Source organism: Orussus abietinus, unplaced genomic scaffold, assembly GCF_000612105.2.
Source record: "Orussus abietinus isolate OABI.00-Male unplaced genomic scaffold, Oabi_2.0 scaffold12, whole genome shotgun sequence".
In the NCBI taxonomy this organism is placed as follows: domain Eukaryota; kingdom Metazoa; phylum Arthropoda; class Insecta; order Hymenoptera; family Orussidae; genus Orussus; species Orussus abietinus.
The window spans coordinates 1,173,761-1,195,047 of record NW_019395990.1 but is presented as its reverse complement, the minus strand read 5'-3'; the positions used below and the strand labels follow the sequence as shown (position 1 = coordinate 1,195,047).

Sequence of the window (21,287 nt, the reverse complement as noted above, 5' to 3'; positions counted from 1 at the left end):
CACTTTCTGAATTTCTGCATTTTTTATATGATATATTTTTTTTTATGAATTTTAAAACGCACCTTCGAGACATTATTCAATGACAACATTGTACGAGACGACCACAGGTGATAACGACAGGGTGCAGGCGTCGAATTTTTAATCAGTAATGGTGATAAGTGCCACTAACTCTGGGAAGATGTGTGAAAAAGAGTATTCGCTGGAAAACCGTCCACAGATATGAAAAATGTTCGTCCTCGGTGTACGATTTGATGACGCGATGATTTGGGATTTATTAAAAGTGTCCAAAAGTGTGGGGGAATAAAAAAGAGTGAATGAGCGATGAAGATTTGGAGTACAAATCGGGATAAATGAAAGGGCGGGTGCTCCCTTTTTATTTGTTAAAAAAAGGGGAAGCGAATTGAGGAAATCGGGCCTGGGAATAAATAAATGAATAATAAAAGCAAGACTCAGGCGACTTAAAAAAAAAGATTGTTACGTATCTTTTATTTGTTTTATTGCAAAATAGGAGGACGAGTCCGGAATTTTCTCAGGCGGACATTAAATCTCGACATTTTAGACTCGTTAAGGAGCACAAGCAATGCGGTTATTGAGGTACAAAGAGAAATGAAAAAGTGTACGCTAGACCGTACTCCGCTTTACCGCCGCAATCATCTTTACGATGGCACAGCTTCTCGTACGTTTATGTCGTACTTAGCCAATTAACGAGTCACCTTTCAATGTACCTTATCAAACTGCACACGAAGAAGGATCCGCAGAACGGTTAAGGTGATAAAATAAAGTTGACAGAAATTACCAAACCACATTTCTACATTATCAACGTCCACTTAGCGATTCGCGTTCACCTGAAACACTGTTTCGACATCGACCCAAGCGGTGATAGTAGACACGTGATAAGATAATTCGTCGGAAGTGTGTCACGAATGATTCGAGTGGAGCGAAGAAGCGTCTGGAGAATGATAAGAGAATCCCCGAAAGGGGCGGATAAATGTCCAGAAAAAGGGTGAGAAAGCAACGAAAGGAGAAAAAAATTAGCAAAAGCGAATCTTGCACGTGCATCGAGAGAACTTATGCGAAGGAACGAACGGAGGAAGCAGGAGAAGAGAGCTCTTCCCCGAAGAGGCACAAAGAGAGCCTGAAGATCCAAGAGAAGACCCGAAACTCGGAAAAGGGAAGAGCGACCGACTCGCGTAATTGGGACAGCGTGGAAAATAAAAAGGGGGAAAAAAAATATTAGAAGCTGGGAGGAGGATGTGCAGGAAACCGAAGAATGGGGTAAAAAATATGAAACCAGGAGGAAAGGGGAAATATGCAAGATGTACTTCCAAACCCAAATCTCGTGCTACTTTGTTCACTACGTGTTAGTCTGAGAAAATACTCGCCTTTCGAGTGGCCGGACGGCAAGTCTGTGTGCGAATGGAACAAAAAGTTAAGAGATTGTTTATATTAGTGTTAAGGTGTCATTGGTTATAGTCGTGTCGGGTGATTCTCGAAAAGTGCTCCTCAGAATATTCCACGGATAATTTTTTCTCCCTGGCTGGCGAGTTAGAACACTTACTCCCAATTCTTGATTTTCATGTTGAAATCATTCCCACTGGCCTGATAATTTAAATAATCGTTTTCATTTTTTAACCTTGCTTCGCGGGGCTTTCCGAGAAAATCGGGTAGAGGGGGTCGACAAGAACCGCGGGACAGATTTGGCGGGCGGACTCTTATCAGTCCTGAGGAGATATCAAACTGGGGCACTCGGTACTCACCCTTGGGACTCGATGGATCTGTTTTGGGGGTCCAGCCACTGCATGTCGGTGATGAGATTGAGGTCTGCCACATCTTGCGAGGGTTTACACGTCAGGATGATACTGACTCCGATAGGTTTCGTCTGGAGATCTCCGCTGGGAAGGATCTCCAAGGATGCTGCACTAGCCCCTGCTGCAACACGTAAAAAACAATAATTAATAACTACGATATCTCGCGACATCCCGTCTCCCTCGGACCGCGGGAATTATCGGGGAGAAATTTCAAAATTTCCCAAAATCGCCAAAATCGCAAAAATCGCAAAAATTGCCAAAATCGCAAAAATTGCCAAAATCGCCAAAATCGCAAAAATTTACGAGATTCACAGATTTATCGAATTTCCTAATCCACAACTTTTTCTTACAATTTCATAATTCCGTCACTACCGGTCAACCCCGAAAATTTCAAACCACCTCCCCACAATTGCATCTCCTGTCGCGATGCACCTGCAGCTGCACATCCCCGGGTACAACTGAAACTTTCGCCAACTCGCGTAACGTTTATCCCGCAATTGCGAAACGTTAATTATCCTCCGATAGTTTCCGCGGAGGTTTTTCGCGGATTCCGCTTACGTGGCCGCGGCGGCCTCGGCGGAGAGGAGGTCCTCAGGACGTAAATGCACAAAACGGAGATGCACACGCTCGCCTCGCCGGCCATCGTTGCACACTCGATGCGTCGCTGCGTCTCCGTAGATATATATATATATGTATATGTATATGTATATGTATATATATATATTAATAAAACGCGTCACGTCCCATCCCGCGACGCCCGCTAATAACAGGAAGTTCAAATTAAGCCGATTAATTGCCCGGCGACCCCGAACCGCGGAATTGTCGCAAACTAGGAAGCGCCGATACGTGTCCGCTGCGTTTCCCCCGTGCATTTTGCCCCGCATCGCGGTGCATCCCGGAATGCGGCTGCATCGCGCTAGGGAATGCACATTCCGGTGCACTCTCGAACGTTTCCCACGATTTTTTTATTCGCCTCGAAATGTGCGACGAAAAAAATACCGAAGTGCTATCGAGCCTTATATTAATTGTAATTATTTTTTTTTTGGGGGGGAAATATTAAAGATTATTATATTCGGTATGTACAGATTTTTAGATTTGGAGGCCCTTTTTTTCGGTTGGAATTAATTCTTGGTTTTCAAAAATCGCGGAATTTCTGGACCGAGCGGAATTACGTGCCACTTTTTTTTTCGCGCCGACTTCGTTTTACAAGACCTCCCCTCTTGACATGACAAGAGCATCACCTGCTCTCGCTCTTGGGTCGCTGCTGATGCTGGCAGACGTGCCACTCAACGTGATAATTACGTAGGTGGCACTAATCAGGTGGGAGCGGCATAGAAGGCATTTCCGTAATTACAGGTAGACGAGAGGTTCCTCCAATATATTCCGACCTCCGGGAATCGATATTAAAATTAGAGCCGCGAACGCCGAGCGATCGGTCCAATTTTGCAGAAGCTTAAAATCCCCATATCGGAGGAAAAGTCCCGACATCGCGCGTTTCTAAATTATCTTAGGTTATTTTTAAATTGTACCACGATGAGAACAAACCAAATGGATTTTTGAGCGAGGCGAACCGAGCACCTTATATCGTAGACCTTTATTTTATAAATTATTCTAAATATATTCCCAACCAGGTCGGTCTCGGTGTCGCGCAAGTGTCGGAATAAAAATGCCGACGGAAGGTTCGATTTCCTCTTCCGTCGCGAAATAAACATCTCTTCCCGAGAGATTCTTCCCTCCACCCTCGAAAGCTCTCACCCCGTATTCCGAAGTATTTGCACCCCTCGATTTGTTTCTCTCGAGTTTCCCTCAGGCGGTCCCAGGCATCCGAGAGACTCGCGAAATCATCCCATCGACTTTCCATATCTATGGGGTCTGGTTGCGAGGATTTCTGCAAGCTGGCTCGCAAGAAACCCCATAATTGGCTCGAGTTAATCGCGCGTGATTTTATGGGGTGCGACTATACATGGCTCGGTGGTATTCTCAATATGTCGGCGCAGCAAAACACGAAACCACCCCTTCTTTCTTGCCCCTAACGGGGATTAATTCGGGAAATTACGATGGACAATATGGAAAAATCCGTGAACATTCTACAACAGATTGCTTCTTACCGTTACATCTTTACGGGATTAATTATCACAAGTGGAGGGTGAAATGAAGTCGATATATACCTTCGGTAATTGAATTTTCTATGCCCCGTGTCCCCGTCTAAGGAAGTGCCTACCCTTAAATAAATTATTCGCCACTAAACGAGAAGCTCGATTTTCCCTTTCAGCGGTGAATAAACATCTTTCGAGAGGTCCTTATGTCCCACCCCATGACTAATTCAGAAAAACCACCCTCCTAACTTCTCCGCCAAGTAGGACGCTGCAGTGTTAAAGTACCCAAGGGGCAAAACTCCCCCCATGGGGATAAAAAGCGCCCATCATAGCATCTCCACAGTTAACGAACGAATCAACAACCCCCTCTCCCAAAAAGACCAAGCTTCACGATTATCCAATCATCTCCCATCCCCGTAAAATTCAAACCACCAATTTCCCCGGAATGCGACTCGGCAAACGCAATTATGCGATACCCTATGGGGGTTGAATTTTTCGTAGGGTTGTAAGTGCAGCTCGAAGTGCCCGTAATTAAACCATAGTATTCCACAAGAAACGCGATTATCCCTTACAAAGGATCCGAGGAATCTCCTCCTTCCTGGTTCTATAAACATTTTCCGAGACATCCCCCAAACAATCTCCCTCGATTTGTTTCTCCCGATGGGGCGCAAGAGCGTTAAATTTCCCGAGGCGGTCTTCAGGGTCGTATCGACTTTCCAGGACCTCGAAGAGGGTCCTGGAAGGAGCGAGAGAGAAGGGTGTCCAGGACGAAGAAGCCCCGTAATTGGCCGGGGTTCATCATGCCGGTTTTATGGGGTGCCACCCCTGGACATCTTATTTACGTTAGTTAGGGTTTGTTGGCGGAGCCACCCCCCATGGTCGCCCGTTCTATGCACGCGGACGTCGTCGCCAACTTCTTACCCCCCGCGAAGCACGCCCTGACACTTAGGGGTGCGTCCGGACACCCCTCACGAGGGGGTCGACAAACTCGAGGCGTCACTCGACCCGGAAGAATTCGATCTCCCCGAGGGGGAGGATTTGATCAAATTCCGATATCTGATTGGCCGACATGCAGGGCCCTCTGGAACTTGGAATACTTAGGAAATTCCCTCGATCAAAGGAAACATCCTTGCAGGGGGTCGCCCTGTAAAAGTGAGATCCACCCCCTCGAAGAGCAGAAACCTCGAAACAAAAAATTAAAAATCTCCACTGCGGTACTAGAAGATCATTTAATCGCCATTACTCGAAGGGCAGAATCGCAAGTATTAAGAGGAATAAAAATGATAGTAATTTTGGAAATAATTAATTTATACGATTTTAAACAGGGGAATTAATGGGGTAATTGATAAGTATTTTAAGAAGCGTTTCCCTCCAATGGGATGGGATTTTGATAGCGCTCGGGATGTTATTCCTCTGGTAACGTTACGTTCCTCTTATTACCTCATAAGCAGATATTTGATCGGGAGGATCAAAGGGTGGAGGCGAAGGATTTGATGAAATTCCGATACCTGATTGGCCATTTACAGGAGGCGCCAAGGGTGGAGGGAAAGGAGGAACCTTTCCCGATACTTTCGAAATTCCGATGATCAAAGGATTCCTCCGAGAGGAATTACTTCCGATAAACATTCTCGCGTTCCATTATCAATATCGGAGAAGAATTTGAAAAGAAGAGGGGAAGTCTTGCGCGAATTCGGAAACTTTCGAGATCTGATCAAAGGGCGTGTTCATGGAAGGGTAATTACATCAGCGCTTGATGTACAAGAACTGTTATTCCACTTTGAAATTGGGTGAAAATGTGCAGAACGAGATGCATCTTTCCCACGGCGTCCTCTTCTGTCACGTCTAAAAATACAATTTATCGCGCGTTGAGTGAATTAAGGGTAGGAAGTGCAAAACCGCATTACCCCATATACTTTCTTCACGTGCGAACGGCCGCCATTGCATTCGTCCATAAAATTAACATCAATTAACTAAATAGCATTTCCAACGCGTGGACACGTATTAAAGAGTAAACCGAATTTCCCTGAAGCTCGACGACAAAAAATCCCCCCATGAAATTTCTCGGGAGAAATTAATAAATTTCTCCCCAGCCAAAATTCGTAATAAGGAAAATTCAGTTTTTTTACCGAGCCTTGATAAACATTGTCCAGGAATACCGCGCTAATAAAGACCAAGAGGGCGATTACGTCGTCGGGAATATTTTCCGGCATTTCTGCCAATTTTAAGAGCCGCTCAAAGAAAGGCAGGAATTCCGGGGGTGGAATTTCCTGCCGCTCTTCCACGATTAAAGGGCACCGGGAAATCGCGGCCACCCTTGGGTTCTCGTGCCCTGGAAAATTCGCGAGGGTGGGAAGGGGGGCGATTAAGAGTCCCCGAGGGGGCGGAAACGCACCCTCGGGACAAAGGAAAGGATAAGGAGTTCCGAGTTTCGCGGCCGAGCACAAAGGGAGGATTCGGCCTCTTCGTTTCTCAAAGTGCTCCCTGAAATATCGCGACAAATAATTCGACCATTCATCCCCGTCGACCAGAGGACTCGTATAAATTCAATGAAGAGTATGAAAGAATTTGAGGAATTTTACGAATGCGAGGATTTTCAGGAATTACCAATTTTACGAATTTTACGAATGCGAGGATTTTCAGGAATGACCAATTTTACGAATTTTACGAATGCGAGGATTTTCCCCGATCTGGGGTAATACACGTGACACGGTAAAGGGAACCACATTCCGATTGTACAATTACAATTTACCTAATGACACGTCAGAGATTCGAACGTACAATGATAGTTTCGGTTGCATAATGCATATTGCAATTATCTAGGGTATCCGCCGAGAACTTCCCTGCATTCCGTTATCACTGTCATGTCGTTTTAATCACTACCCCAGCCTCCCCACCCCTGCATAACCGATATACATATATAATACATAAAAATCATCCACTCTACGATCCAGCTTCGAAACATTGAAACGTCACGATATCGCGTATCAGGAAATCTCGGAAGGGATTATCGAAAATGGTGACTCGTCGATGTCGATAATAGACATGCTCGAAAAGTCGCGTTCGACGTGCCACGCAAATAAACCCAGGAAAATGTTTTACGAGACGCAGCCTAGGAACCGCTTGGTTAAGGCGAAAGTTCAAATAAACTCTCCGGGCAAAAGAGAGGTTATGGCTGTTCCCGAGCGAGACACGCGGGGATCGAGAGAGATTTGTTTCTCGTTTCCTCGGAGATGCATCGACGAGTGCCCTCCTACTAGGTACTTCAACGCCTCGTGCAATTCGAGACCTCGCTCTTGATCGGGGTGAACGCCATTCGAAAGCCGGATGCGAGGCTTCGGAGATCGATTCGTCGATGGGAACGAAAGAGCGCGGCGGACCCTCAAAGTGCATCGCAGCTGCGACGCTGCATCGATACTTTACCAAAAAAAAAAAAATATCGGCACAAACGTATCCCCCAAAAATATATAAATTATCAGTAGAACCGACTCGATTTAATGAACCCGAAATAAAAATAAGGGGTATCATTTTTATCGCATTTTTTAAATTCTGACGGATTTTTTACAACGCGGGTCAATTCGACTTCAAGGGTTTCGAGGTAGGGAGAGTACGTAAATGATTACAGGATAACCGATATCCTCGGGTCCTCCTTTCCACTCTTAGGGGAGTAATTTCTTCAAGTGCACGTACTCCCTGCATCAGGGAATGACGTTCGCCCTAATTACGTGTTCATTTTCGAGATACGAGAAGGATCGACTCGTTCGTTTTTTCCATGGCTTGTAGACGCATAGACGCGTGTCTCCGTCCTCGGTACGCGACTTCAATATCTCATTCCATTTGAATCCTCCCTTTTGATCGGCATGAATGCCACTGAAAACCCGGTGGATGCATCAAAGCTAAATTTTCAGGTAACAAGTGCGCTTTGTGCACGATCCGTGCAAGCTTGCCGAGATGCTAAATATGTCGTGACGAAATGTCGGGCCAAGTGCATCGCTTTAATGGGAATTCTCGCTCGATTGATATGCAGATAAGCGTCTTCCTCAGAGCGTATCTCGAGTCGGCCTCTCCGCTCTTCGATTAAAAAAAAAAAATTTAATTAATTAATTAAAACATGAAAGTATAAAAATGAAAATAAAAATCCCATTTATCTGGGAATCCGGAATGAAAATCCAGTATTCGATCGGCGACGACTTCCGAATTAAATCTCGGGCACACTGCGGGTGTTTGAACAATTGCGTGGATCGGTTCGGGGGTATGTACTCAATTCTCGCGTACCTAGGTCATACGTGTACGTGCATAGGCGTAATGCAGGCCCACAGTGTTTCCCAAGTAGAGCGAGTCGTGACGCAACGCCGGCGTAAAGCACGGGAGAGCTTAACTCAAACAGAAGACAGCTTAAACCGCATCGCCGTAACTTAAACAAAGCCAGCCATAAATCGAGCCGATAAAGGGAATCTATCGAGCCGCGAGTCGAAGTCGCCGGAAGAAACGGGAGGACGGTCTTCGCAATAAGGGTTGCGACGTCCCTTAACGGCGTCACCGGTTTTAGCGTTCCTTGGGGTGTGTCCGAGGGAGGTATTTCCTAGTCCGTATCTCCTAGTCCCAAAAGGGTGCTTTAAGAACGAGACTAGCCGGTTATCGGAAGCCGGGCGGAATTTAATCAAAGGGGAAAAAAAAAAGGAGGATCTCAAAAGGGTGAAAAAAATTCCCTGCCACCTTCCCCTAGCACCGTAAGTCTTTTTTGGGGAATTTCCGCATTTGCTTCCCATTATCAAGCGAAAAGTGCCTAAAAGAATTATCAAGGGGGGCAGGGAGAAATTATTGTATATAGAGTCGGTGGAAAAATAAATGAGGTTAGGAAACATGGGAATTAATCGGAGCGGCTTATCAAATGGTACTCGCTTGGAAATGTAATAATTTAATATCCAGGCACTCGGGATGCGAGTTAAGGAGGAATTCCGTTTACGGGTTCACTCGGCAAATTCTTCGACCCTGAGGTATATCATCGAATTAGCATCAAAGGGAAGAGCCGCGTCCCGTGAAAATGTCGCGCCCTACGTAGACCCTCTCCTCGGTGAAATATCTGCGGCGGATCCGCCGCGGACCGATAGCGGCCCCGCAATTTCGGTAAAAGGGTTTTGGTTATTCAGGACCATCGCCCGGCACCAGGTGGAGGGCTCGCCTAAGGGCCATTTTCCACTAATTTGCGAAGCCATCTCTCGGGTGCCGAGTGCGATATTCGCGCCAGATCGGGTCGCGAGAGCGTCCCTGCCGTTGTCATGGAAACCGGAGAAGGGACTTAAGGGTCCGCCCGATCTTTCGTTCCCCGGGTACATGGGTACATAGGTACACCTTGTATGTACTCGTGTTAAAGGTAAAATATACACCATAACACTGATCCAAAAGTTTCGGGCAAAGCGACGGCGGGGAACTTTTGCAACCTTTGCATTGTCGCGTATCGACCTTACTTCCGGACACGGATATGGCGGACTTTGGGTAATCCCGGGAAAAGGTGCAAGCCATGCAATTGCAGGAGTATCGACGCGAGATTCTTATAGAAAGGTGATATTATTTAAATTACATAGAATTTACGAGGTACTGGATTTACTTCCGGGTCCTCGTTTCCTGGAGTGCGCGTCACCCCTTGGAGGCCGATAGATGCGAAAAAGTGATTCCTGCCCAAAACGCGGAAAATCGGGTTCCAATTAAATCCGAATTCGAGCCGAAGTGGCCCCATCGACGGGCATGGGTCGTAATTTGCGGGTAAATCGACGTGCTGGGATTGGCAAAATCCGCCAATAATTCGGGCTCTCGTTTAGCTGGACCGGAAGTGCAAGCTGCACGCGAGGGAATTTCCACTTGGAGTCCGGCATGGGAATTAAGGTGTAAGCGCTCCAATTAAGGCGTCACTATCGGAATCGGAGGTACCCACCCCCGCAAGGGCGAAATTAAATTTCCCTCCGAGTGTAAGGAAGCGAGGATGGGTTGCTCGAGTTAAATGATTCAGCTCCTCCGGACTTTTCTCACCAGGAGGGAAAGGGAGGGTGACAGGACCCCCTTTCTCTTAGGGCTCCTTTTCCACCGACCTCGTCGTTTCGCATTCGGCTACCGCGTTTCCCTCCCCTCTGGATTCCCTTTCGCAGGGGCGCGATCCCGGCGAACCCACGGGAATCCTCCTCCACCCTCGGGAGGGCGCGTCGATATTTTCCCCGCACACGTGGCGTCCCCATGGCGACGCAAAGGAAAATATCAAATTTTCCTTCTTTCCCTTTCGCGCGCTCTTCGACCGATTCGGGAACGGAGGCTGCAAAGGGAACCCCTCGTGTCTGCTGAAACACCCCCTGATGACCCACGGGGCGAAGAATGGCACTAACGAGCGGGAAATTGCTAAGGAAAAAGCCGAGAAAATGCGACACTTCCGCAAACTTATCTACCTCTTATCAGACCCTTCCCAGGGGGTCGGCTGGATTTTTTTTCACTCCGAAGTATTTTTATATTTTTTTTTTCCTGGGAAAGGCAAGGGTGCGGGGCGAGATTAAGGGCGTGTAGGAAAGAATGGGAACATTGAAACATAAACTTGGAGTACAAACGACCGCCAGAGAACCCGCGGGAAGGTATTAAACAGCGGAATGGATTTGTCCCCTTTTTTGTCAGGCACGGGGCGTTTTAAATTGGAATAAAAAACGCTTCTCCGCAGATTACGGAAGAATCAGTGCGGACCAAAGGATTTCGCAGTTTGCCGGATTTTCTGCTTGATACCGAGGACCAACCACGACGGTTTAAGCCCTTCGTTAGGTCTCCTTTTTCGTTTAGTTTCCCTCCCTTCCAATTTCACCACACGGGCCGCTATTCCATTACAAAATCATATTTGTCTCCCAGGGGACGCGAGACTCAATTCTAAATAATAATTCCCCGGCTAATTCCGCAAATCATGCGTACCTTCGTTTCTCCCCTAATTCCAAGTAACTCGAAATTGTTTAATCCCATAAATCGGATGATTAAATTGAAGCGTTGGGTGACTTTCACGTACTTCTGCCGAATTTTCGGCTTTCCTCTTAGATCGTTTCACGTAACAATTAATCGAACCGTTTAAACGAACCCTTCGGTCGTGGAATAGAAATCCCACCCTCACCTCGAACACGTCGTTCCATTGTTGGGGCCTTTAAAAAGGCTTGATAAAAATGCCGGCACTAAACATACTCCAGCAACCCCCGGGAGTGCTCGAACAATTATTTCCGACCCCACTCTCTTGGAGAGGCTTTAAGGCGGCGTACAGGAAGCGACGCAAATTGAGGAAACCCGATTTTAGCTGGTAATCCGTTCTAAAGGCGCCGCGACGCCGCGATCGTGCCACTCAGACCGGCGATTCTCCCAGCAAGGTATTTTCCTCGATTAAATGAAATCTGAGAAGCTACGGGAATAAATCCAACAACGCAGTTCACGTGCGTTGAACTCACCGAGGCCTCGAGCGTAACGCCTGATAAGAATTACAAATATAAAACTAGACCCCGTAAAAAAAGAGAACACCCCTTACTTCACCAGGAAAATGTATCATTAATCAGAGGTCGAACTCGGCAAACCATTAAATTTAATTCCAATTCCATTTTAACGATACTTTCAACGATGCTACAACCAAGATCACACTTTTTTTTTTTTTTGTGAAAAATTTAAATTTCACCAGCATCGCGTTCTTCCTTAAGATATAAATTCTAGAAATATTTTCACGTTTCTATGTATATTTACAGGATGACCCTTTCTGATATCACCTTAAGACAGTTGATAACTCTTGGTCCACGTTACACTGTAAGCCAAGTTTGGAAACAATGAAGCAGCGTCGGGGGCCACGAGTGCCTTAGTTTGTTGACTAGTTAGCGCCATTACCGAATTACCGGGGTCGATAAATTGTGTCTTTGGCCTCCGTGGGCCCTAAGGGTAAGTGCCCCCTCGGAACTTGGGCCACATAATTATCGACGTTTCCACCGATAGTAATTCCGCCATGGCGGATACCCGATACTAATATCGGCGCGAAACTGTCCTATATGGCCTTAGGATTACAACCCCGTGTCAGAGATCGCCTCTCGCGACAGGGCGGATTGTGCAAAGCGGATGCTGCCATTGTTGGCAGATGGGTTAGTGACAACTCGGTGACTCCGGCGTCACCCGCGACACGTCAAATAAACCACTAATTGAAACGCCTCCCGATGGAGCGGAAGTACCACCTCATCCGAGACTCGTGTTTGGCCAATTAAGAGTGGTATCGTTTGAAAGGAAAAAAAAAAAATAAAAAATAAAAGAAATAAAGTATTGCGTACCTGAAAGAAAAATACGGGTATTAATTAACCGACCGATAAACGCTATTGGAATTCCCGGGCGTTGTAATGGCTAGACGGAACCGCTGACATATCGCTCGAATAATGAGGATTTTAATTAACTGCCCTAAATATCAAGCGTATAACGCGTATCGATTAGTTGTCCCGAAAATGCAGGTATTAATTAACCAGCGAAATTTAACGATTTATTTTTTTGTGCGGGGAGGTCGGTTTGTTTATGGGGATCGTCTGGAAAGAGGAGGTGAGATTGGGATGGGATGGGGACAAGTGACGGACCACGTGGCGGGCACGGAATCGCAACAAGTCGAAATCGCGACAAGTCGAAATCGCGACAAGCCGAAATCGCAAGCGCGGTTTCCATCGGAGCGGAAGGCCAATTTTGGCATAGTCGAGAGAAGGTACCGCCGGGAGTTGGCGAAATTAACTGTCAATCTCAATTCCGATTCCGGTCCCCTTTCGGCCTTCGTGGCGCCGCGTATGGGTTTCATCCTCCCCATGGTCAGCCCCATGGCAGTCCCCATCAATTATAAACTGGACCGCTCCCCGCCTTGGTAAGGCTTGGAGACGTCCCCTGTCAAGCCCACTGGGTGATTTAATAAAAAGCTTATAGCTAATCCGTCATAATAGGTGACACCGGGCGATTCGACCCGCCTCGTTGACTCCTGGTGCATCGCCGGGTGCATCGTGGCCGTCACTGCACCGGCTCGCCAAAGGGCGGACTTAAGTACCGGAAGAGGGTTCATCGGGGACCCGCGAGGGTGGTAATGACCCTGGAACGAATCCAATAACTGTTCTCCGGGTCTTCGATAAAGCCGGTCATGGGGATGATGGAGACAATATGGCTCCGACTGCCTCGTTACTGGAAAAGGACCTCCGAGGAGACGCCCGACGGGGATTCGCTTATTGCCTCCACTGGATTGCCAATTTGTGCGGCTTAAAACCTCAAGAAAGTTCAGCAGGAAATGCTGGATATATATTGGGCCTCGGCAATTTCAGAAAATTCAATTTCTTTTTTTTTTTTTTTTCTTTTCGTTTTTTAACGTGTAGAGTGGTACCAGGGAGGCAATGCCGAAGAAGTAGAGGTGCGAAGTGAGACAGGTAGGGCACGGGGTGGGGAATTAAGGGCAGGGTTTCTCCGGGGGTGTCGAGAATCCAATAACTACCGACAGTTCTTCAGGACATTTTTTAATAAAGTGAACAGTGACGGGGGTGTCAAGGATCCGCGAGTTAAGGAGGGTGGCTGAAAGGGCGAAAAAAGAACCGACCCCCCCGGTCGTACTTCCCTTATTAATGTTCCATTATTAATCCCGAAGACCGATGGCCCTTCTCAATTTTGCAAGGAAACTCTCGCGATTCGTTTTCCAATTCGCTAGGCAGGAAAAAAAAAAATAAAGAATAAAAATGGAAAAAAGGGTCGACCACCATGGAACTCAAAATCGAGAGCGATATATCAGGAGGGCTTTTCTGCCGCTGTTCGATGGGGCTCTTTCATTATCCAAAATTGGGTCCAGTCGATAATATCCGACAAGTGCATGTACCCTAGTCATTTTCGAATATAAATTCCCGACCTGTTGATTACTGCATAAACCGAAAACGGCATTACACGTCGCTCGTTAAATCGTCCTCATCGGGAAACACGTCAAACTCCGACGGAAAATAGGATTTCCCAGTAAACCCTATAACGTAATTTGTCAATTAATTTCCGAGGCGAATTTATTTAATTTCCGTATCAGCGCCTCGACGATAAAAAATTCACGTTCCGAATTATCGATTTCCAAAAACTGGAGACTTCACCTCGTTATGGGATTTTTTGACGGGTAGAAAAAATTCCAAAAACTATAATTAGTTAATGCTTCCAAGTCCATTCGTCTTTGTCAAAATGCGGCGCGTTGGGGTGATGCGTGCAAAAGTGTGTGATATCGGGAAAGTGCGTGAATACCACCCTCTACCATTACTTATCATGTATATCTCCACGTGGAGTGCGCGATGCGCCAAAAAGAAGAATCTGCACACGGTAATGCCCTTCGACAAGGCTTTTCCATTACTATTCGAAGAGGGGGAGTCATAACCGGGGTAATATCGTATCAAAAGTGCATATACTAATACCAATTTGGGAGGTGCCGTAAATTCAGAATCGATAACTACGTTAAGCCAAGAGCGGCGCCGAATGATCCCCATAAAAGCGACGAAACTCCACCGGGAATAGTGAGCACCAAAATGCACGAAAAAAATAAATAAATAAATAAAATGGCGCACTTCTAATAAAAATTGAATATACCATATGATAGAAGTCGACCCGTGAAATTATTGCAATTATCATTGAATCGATCAGTTATTTTTTAACATTTTATCACGTCCAGGCAATTCCCACTAGTCGTGAATATTTCCGACTGGAGAGATTTTCCACTGAAAATGATTTCAAAGTTCGCGCGGCAAGGGACCAATTAATTCATAAAGGCGGACCCTGGGTGTACTAAAAAATATATATGCACCGCGTTTTCCGCATCATCGATTCCGTAATACCCTGGTTTACGAGCGGCTTCATCAAGCGGCCCTTTTCTGAAAAATGCCGGGGCCAACAAATTACGAAAAATTCCGCTCCCCACGAGCGGAAATATGTAAATTATCCTGGGCTATTTCGCGTAACAGCATCCCTTGAATGCGCGGAAAAAAAGGGAGGAAAAACCGGGGGAAAAAAAAAAGAAATGGAAAAAGGAGGAACCGGTCGCGAGATTAAAATCGCCCACGAGGCCGAGAGTATATTAAACGCGGAAAAGGGCCGAAAATGGCATTTCCGTGCTCCGAATGCCCCAACATAAACACCCCCGTACAATAAAGACTAATCCATGTGAATCATCCCGGCGATTGCGTTTTCCGTCGGGAAATGAGAAAAGGCTACGGAAAGGAAATTCATCGAGGGACAAAAGTCGAGCCGGGATGAGCACGGGAAGCAGTCATGCGTCCTCGATACACCATTATCAGAGTGACGAGCTACTATCAGTGGAAAAGTGCACCCCCGTATACAGGGTCACCCCCCATGGTCGATAAATCAAAATTACTCGACGGCGCGAGATATCGAAAAGTGGACCGTCCCTCCACCCCAGGAAGTTCGAGGGGGCTTCGAAAAGAGGGTGCGCCGAATTTCGGGAAATCTGTCCCCGGTTATCTTTCCGTATCTTGTGACATATATTGCCGGAAATTGCTGGTGGCTTCTAGTATATTGTCTACATTTCCCGGGTGACGTCACGGTTTACCAAGGAATCCGTGGAGGGGTCAGAGGGGGAATGATAACACGCGATACCGAGTCCTATCGTGACAAATCACGGTGTATATACATAACATGCGCATTTTACTTTGCGTACGCCGATCAAGTGACGATCGATTTCACCGGTATGCGACGTGCACTTCTTATCAGGAGGTCCAGTTACGTGGGAGCAGAACCGTGGTGCGTGATAAGGGGTATAGGGTAAGCTATCGTCTCGTTACCGAGAATCGTCCCCAAAACATAAATTCAATAGTCGAAACACCGCGTCTCAAAAGAAAAAGGAAAAGAAGTAACAATCTCAATATTTCCCCGCGATTACTCGGAACGACGTGCGCGATAAAAAATGAGAATAACGCGATTTACTTTTATTTCAACGAGATTTTATTTTCAGTCAAACAGATTAGCAAGGCAATTGAATAAGATCATTTATTTTATTTGTGATCATGAACGTAGCTTTTCGGATAATTTGGGCAGGCTTGCGGGGCAGTAGTGAAATTGATAAGACGAGATGCAGAAAATCCAGGGCCCCGGTATTTACAATTAGGGCGGACAATCTACGCTTTCCACCCTCGAGTCAACACAATTCCCCGGATCGACATGACGGGAATATCGTACGACGAGACAATCACGATGGGACTTTTGACGGGGAGAAAAGCCGGTCACGTGACTCGAATTTCTGCCCCGACTTTCCCGCTAGGGAGGCGAAATATATACCCAGGAATTATGAACGCGAGGGTGGGCCGCTATTTTTTTTTTTTTTCCTTTTTCGTGCAATTTACCGGCGATAACCTAACAGAAAAGATTGTCTCCTCGGATGAGACTCCTCGGGATGAAAAATCTCCGCCATTCCCGAGCCCTATTTTTCTTCTCTTTTTATCCTTCCTACTGTCCATTCGCTCGATGGATGAGCCGAGGAGGGGGTGCGTTTCATCCATAGGTCGGGAGGAAAATGGGGAGGCGAAGCGAGACGTAAAGAGTAATAGAAGATCAGGCACAAAGCGATAAGTCCCTTTTCAAAGTGGAATGACTGCCGAGTGGGGGAATTTTCATATTAAAAATTTCCTATCAGACTCCACTGATATTTTCCGCCAAGTTCCATTCTAACTCCCCGGTTCCCCCTCGTCCTCGTAAACGAAGGAGCCGATTTTTTTTTTTTTTTTTCCCGACACTCGCACGACCTGCAAATTGGGCTCGGGAAACTTTCGGCATTACGTTACACCGCACTTTCAGCGGTTCAATAAGGTCATGCACGCGTCGAGGAAACTTGTCGAATAAATCCCCGCTCCGGGTTATTAGATCCGGATTCGGTTTTATTACCTCCCCGTGACCCATTAGACGGCACTGCCGATCGCCAAAGTTACGGGAGTTAGCCTAATAACCTGCAATAATAAATGCCACTTAGTGTACCGTCGATAAATTCGTTTTCCTTAACTATCTCCCGAGTTTCCCCAGGCGGTTCAATTAAACCTCCTTTTTTCTCCCTACCCCGAGGACATCTTATCTTGCGATTATCTTGCGAGCCATGAACGTCGAGTTGCGAATTTCTGGATCGAGTAGAAGTGCACCTCGTTAAAGTAATCCATATTTAATAAACTTAAAAATTATTATTACTTATAAATGATTATAAACTCCTGGGTAAATAAATTCTCGCCCCTTTCGGGATCATCGAATGGCACCCTCCGTGCGTGTAATCACTCTTTCGCGATATGACCCCGAGCAAGTTCCAAAGTAAATCGGCGATTCGGGTTATTAACTCGGGATTCGGGTTTATCGCAGCGACGTGGCCCATTAGTCGGCACTGCCGATCGTCAAAGCTTCGAAACCTAACCTAACTTCCATCGTAGCCGCGTCGTCGAATTAGTTCCTGCGCAAACCACGCCCTTACATAAACAGCGTAATTGCGGGGGCGTTCGCGCGTGTGTAGGTTAGGGTGGCTGGGCTTTTATCACCATTGTGACAAAATGACTTGGCCCTTGCCCGACTCGGGGAGGAAACGCGAGGGCGAGCCCCGAGAGTGCAAGTCCTGGAGAGCAACCCCTCTTCTCTCTTCCCCTCTCTTCGGGGTCCGCGAAATCGCGCCTCGTCTCTTCTTCCTCGCAAAGGAGAGCAACAGCCATCGGTTTCCGGCATTCATCGCGATTTCCGGCATCCCACGCCTCCCCGGAGCCACAGGTGCCTCGCTCCGGATGCACCTGAAAATACTGCAGTTCGTTTCTACCTAAGAAAAAAAAAAGGGAAGATCCTCCGCAAGAAAAAAAAAAAATTCTATCCTGACAAGAAATTCAAGAAATTCAAGAAGTACATTAAAAAAAAAAAAAATGCAAGAAGTTCCAGCGTTTCAAAAATGTTCTTAAGATTCTGACGGGATGTCACGAAATTATAAATTCACAATTATGCACCGATTAGCGTTTGAGACGTCGAATTTATTATTTTGTTGCAATTCAGGGACAAGTACTGGAACGTTGCGAATATTTTTTAACGGGGCATCTCGTGCTCGTTCCGATTTGCGATCTCAGGTGCGAGGAGAGATCTCGGCACTTCCGGCTTATCCTATCCGGAATTGCGGTCGGTGGTTAACGCCACGCGTAATGAAATTTACGAGCTGCTAATTAATGCCGAGCTGACGAATTCCCTACAAGGCATTACCGCTGGTCATTTATGTACTCTTAATCCCGTTTATTGGCGAGAGGCTCGGCCGTTTGATGTGGGGGATTTAATCCCGGCCATTAAACATCCGCGGTTAGGTGTCTCATCTCCGAAATTGTCAGACCTCCCGGAAGATGCTCGGTTATCCGTCCTGACGTTAAATACAGCCGGTGACGTTAAGTGCTTAACCTCGGTTAGATTTGGTCCCCCTTCAAAGGGACCTCGGAAGATTAAGTAACTCTGGAAAAAAGCCAAGAAACGGGAAAATCTTGACTGACCGAATAAAAAGAAGCGAGGCCATCAATGCACGGCGATGAGATGAACCTCGGTTAATTTTTAAGTCCTTTGGAAAATCCAGGAAATAACAAAGCTCGGTATCCCTTAGATTTCCCAGGAACGAATTTCCGACTCGCAGTGGCGGATTAAAATCCGAGCGGTCGGAAATAACGCCGGGGTAGATTTAAAAGGAAAAAAGGGGAAAAGAAAATACAAATCATTGCAAAACCAAGGGCGCAAAAATGAAGCTGCTCAGAAAGCAGGATTAACCGTCGTGAAATTTTCCGCCGGCGTTGTACGAGTACAGGGTTGCGGAAAACGGGTCAGCAAATACTCGACACGTAGGAACGGCGAAATGATTTTCTTTTTTCCGCCAGAGCGAGCCCGACAAATTTCGAAACTTAATTACTCTGTTTCGGAATTAATTCCTGGATAACGAGGTACGACCTTAACACCCCCGGGTACTTAGTCCGGTCCGGGTAGAATGAATGTCAACCTCGAAATAATCGCGAGGAAACGAACGGATTTTCCTGGTCGATCCGTCGAGTGGGCCAAAAGGCGCCCGGCGTTTGGTCGAAAATCGCCCGCACGGTCATAGGAATTTCAGCCATATGTCGAAATAGCTCCGCGTCCAAAGGGTTAATTCGATTGGTAATTCCAGTCGAGGAGGCGCAGATACCTCGATCGTTATCTCGGTATATCTAAACGGAGGGCATCTCCTTCGTCTTAGCTGGGAGATAAGCCGGAGCCATCTTGGCAAGTCGCGGTAAGCCAAGTAGGCCCTAGAAAAGTAGAGTGGAAACGTAATATAGGGGCTTTGTGTCTGCGCCACTCAGACGGCGGCCTCTCTGTTCCAACAACAATGACACTATAGAAAACCGCGGGATAATATGCCGGCGCGTAAGACCCTAGAGAAAATCGATTTCACCCCGGCCATACCGAGGAGGCCCTCGCGATCCTCGAGTCCTCTCCTCTGCCAACCGCCGGCCAACGCGCCCCTGCGCTATGCCGCACACCCCCGCAACCCGTCACTTTTGATTCAGCGAAATTCGAGACGTCTTTCCACGCCAGCCATTGTTTCGCTGCCGAGGCCCCCCCGGGTCTCCCGGGTCAAGCCTGCGTAACGTGGGCCGTGGCGGAGACACGAGGCGAGGTTAGGGCCGCGCCGAGCTAAACTGAGGCCTGATGGAGAAGGCCGCGATTATAGCGAGCTAAACTCAGGCCTGATGTAGAAGGCCGCGATTATATCGATATAAACTCAGGCCGCGATTATATCGATATAAACTCAGGCCTGATGGAGAAGGCCGCGATTATATCGATATAAATTCAGGCCTGATGGAGAAGGCCGCGATTATATCGAGCTAAACTCGGGCCTGGTGGAGAAGGCCGCGACTATATCGATATAAACTCAGGCCTGATGGAGAAGGCCGTGATTATATCGATATAAACTCAGGCCTGATGGAGAAGGCCGCGACTATATCGATATAAACTCGGGCCTGATGGAGAAGGCCGCGATTATATCGATATAAACTCGGGCCTGATGGAGAAGGCCGCGACTATATCGATATAAACTCGGGCCTGATGGGGAAGGCCGCGATTATATCGATATAAACTCAGGCCTGATGGAGAAGGCCGCGACTATATCGATATAAACTCTGGCCTGATAAAGAAGGCCGCGACTATATCGATATAAACTCAGGCCTGATGGAGAAGGCCGCGACTATATCGATATAAACTCGGGCCTGATGGAGAAGGCCGCGATTATAGCGATATAAACTCGGGCCTGATGGAGAAGGCCGCGACTATATCGATATAAATCCAGGGCCTGGGGAAGATGGCCGTGAAGTGTTTATATCAATTCTAAATTAGTGCAGATGACTTTGGAAGCGTTGATAAAAATTCAGGCCTGGTGGAGATGGCCGGGAAAGTGTTAATATAAATTCAGGCTTGGTCGGAAAGGCTGCGATCGTGTCGATATAAAATCAGGCCCGATTATACCGAAATAAATTCAGCCCTGACGAAGACGGCCATGGCGGTCCAAATTCAGGCCTCGTTAAGGCTCAAGGGAATCCCCTCTCCCCGGCTGCGGGGGAGGACCATTTCCCGAGGAATTCGACATCCGATATTTCCCTCCTTTCTTCTGAGCCGTCACCTCGGGTACTAGGTCGGAGGGAGTGGAATCGAAATATCGAATTTCCAGGGGGCGGCATCGCGGGTCGCACAATGCGAAATCGACGGGAATCGTCGGGATCGCCGCGGGGACGGAAACCGCAGGAAGCTGAGCGCGGAATTGTGTGCGCTCTTGAAGGGTGTCACCGACCCTGCGCGATGGACAGGTGCATGGGAAGGACCCTTGTATTCGAGGGAAATGCCGGATCCGATTTTTCCCCGGGAAGGATACCGTGAATTTCCGAAGCCGGGTGGAGGCGCCGGAACTCGCTTCCTGGATATTATTGTAACATTTTCGTCGAGGGGAGGTCGAGCTCGGTTTTCTTCTCCCGAGGAGAATCAGAGAGAGAGAGACCAGGAAGCTATTTTTAACGCGGATGCCAGTGGCCATAGGACTAGTTTCCATTGAGCAACGAACGATACATAGACCGCGACTCTCGGTTAACCCATGACGGATGTCATCGCGGTCCAGAAACACGCGGGACGTTTCCGCCCGGAATAGGGACACATGTTTAAAGCGAGTTATAGGGAGTTAAACAAAACCTATGTTTTGCCCTCGACGCAAAACCTAGAGATTTAAATAGAGCCGCCCTAACCTAAATATTAACGACATGGAAAGTCTAGCCGGTCTCCCCAAACTTTCCCTTCCTCTCCTACATTGAGCCATTAGAACAGCCTCCCATAAAGGGCGCGCCTTTCC

The 21,287-nt window shown here is 47.2% G+C and overlaps 1 protein-coding gene across 3 annotated transcripts in view; it reads right to left on the bottom strand.

Moving 5' to 3' along the window:
- LOC105698810 (fasciclin-2) overlaps positions 1–21,287 on the bottom strand; it is a 61,114-nt gene that overhangs the window by 15,820 nt on the left and 24,007 nt on the right. For all 3 annotated transcript variants that reach the window (XM_012423385.1, XM_012423386.1, XM_012423387.2), the window contains exon 2: positions 1,758–1,929. In XM_012423385.1, the coding sequence (XP_012278808.1) occupies positions 1,758–1,929 (172 nt within the window). The remainder of the gene's footprint in view (positions 1–1,757; positions 1,930–21,287) is intronic.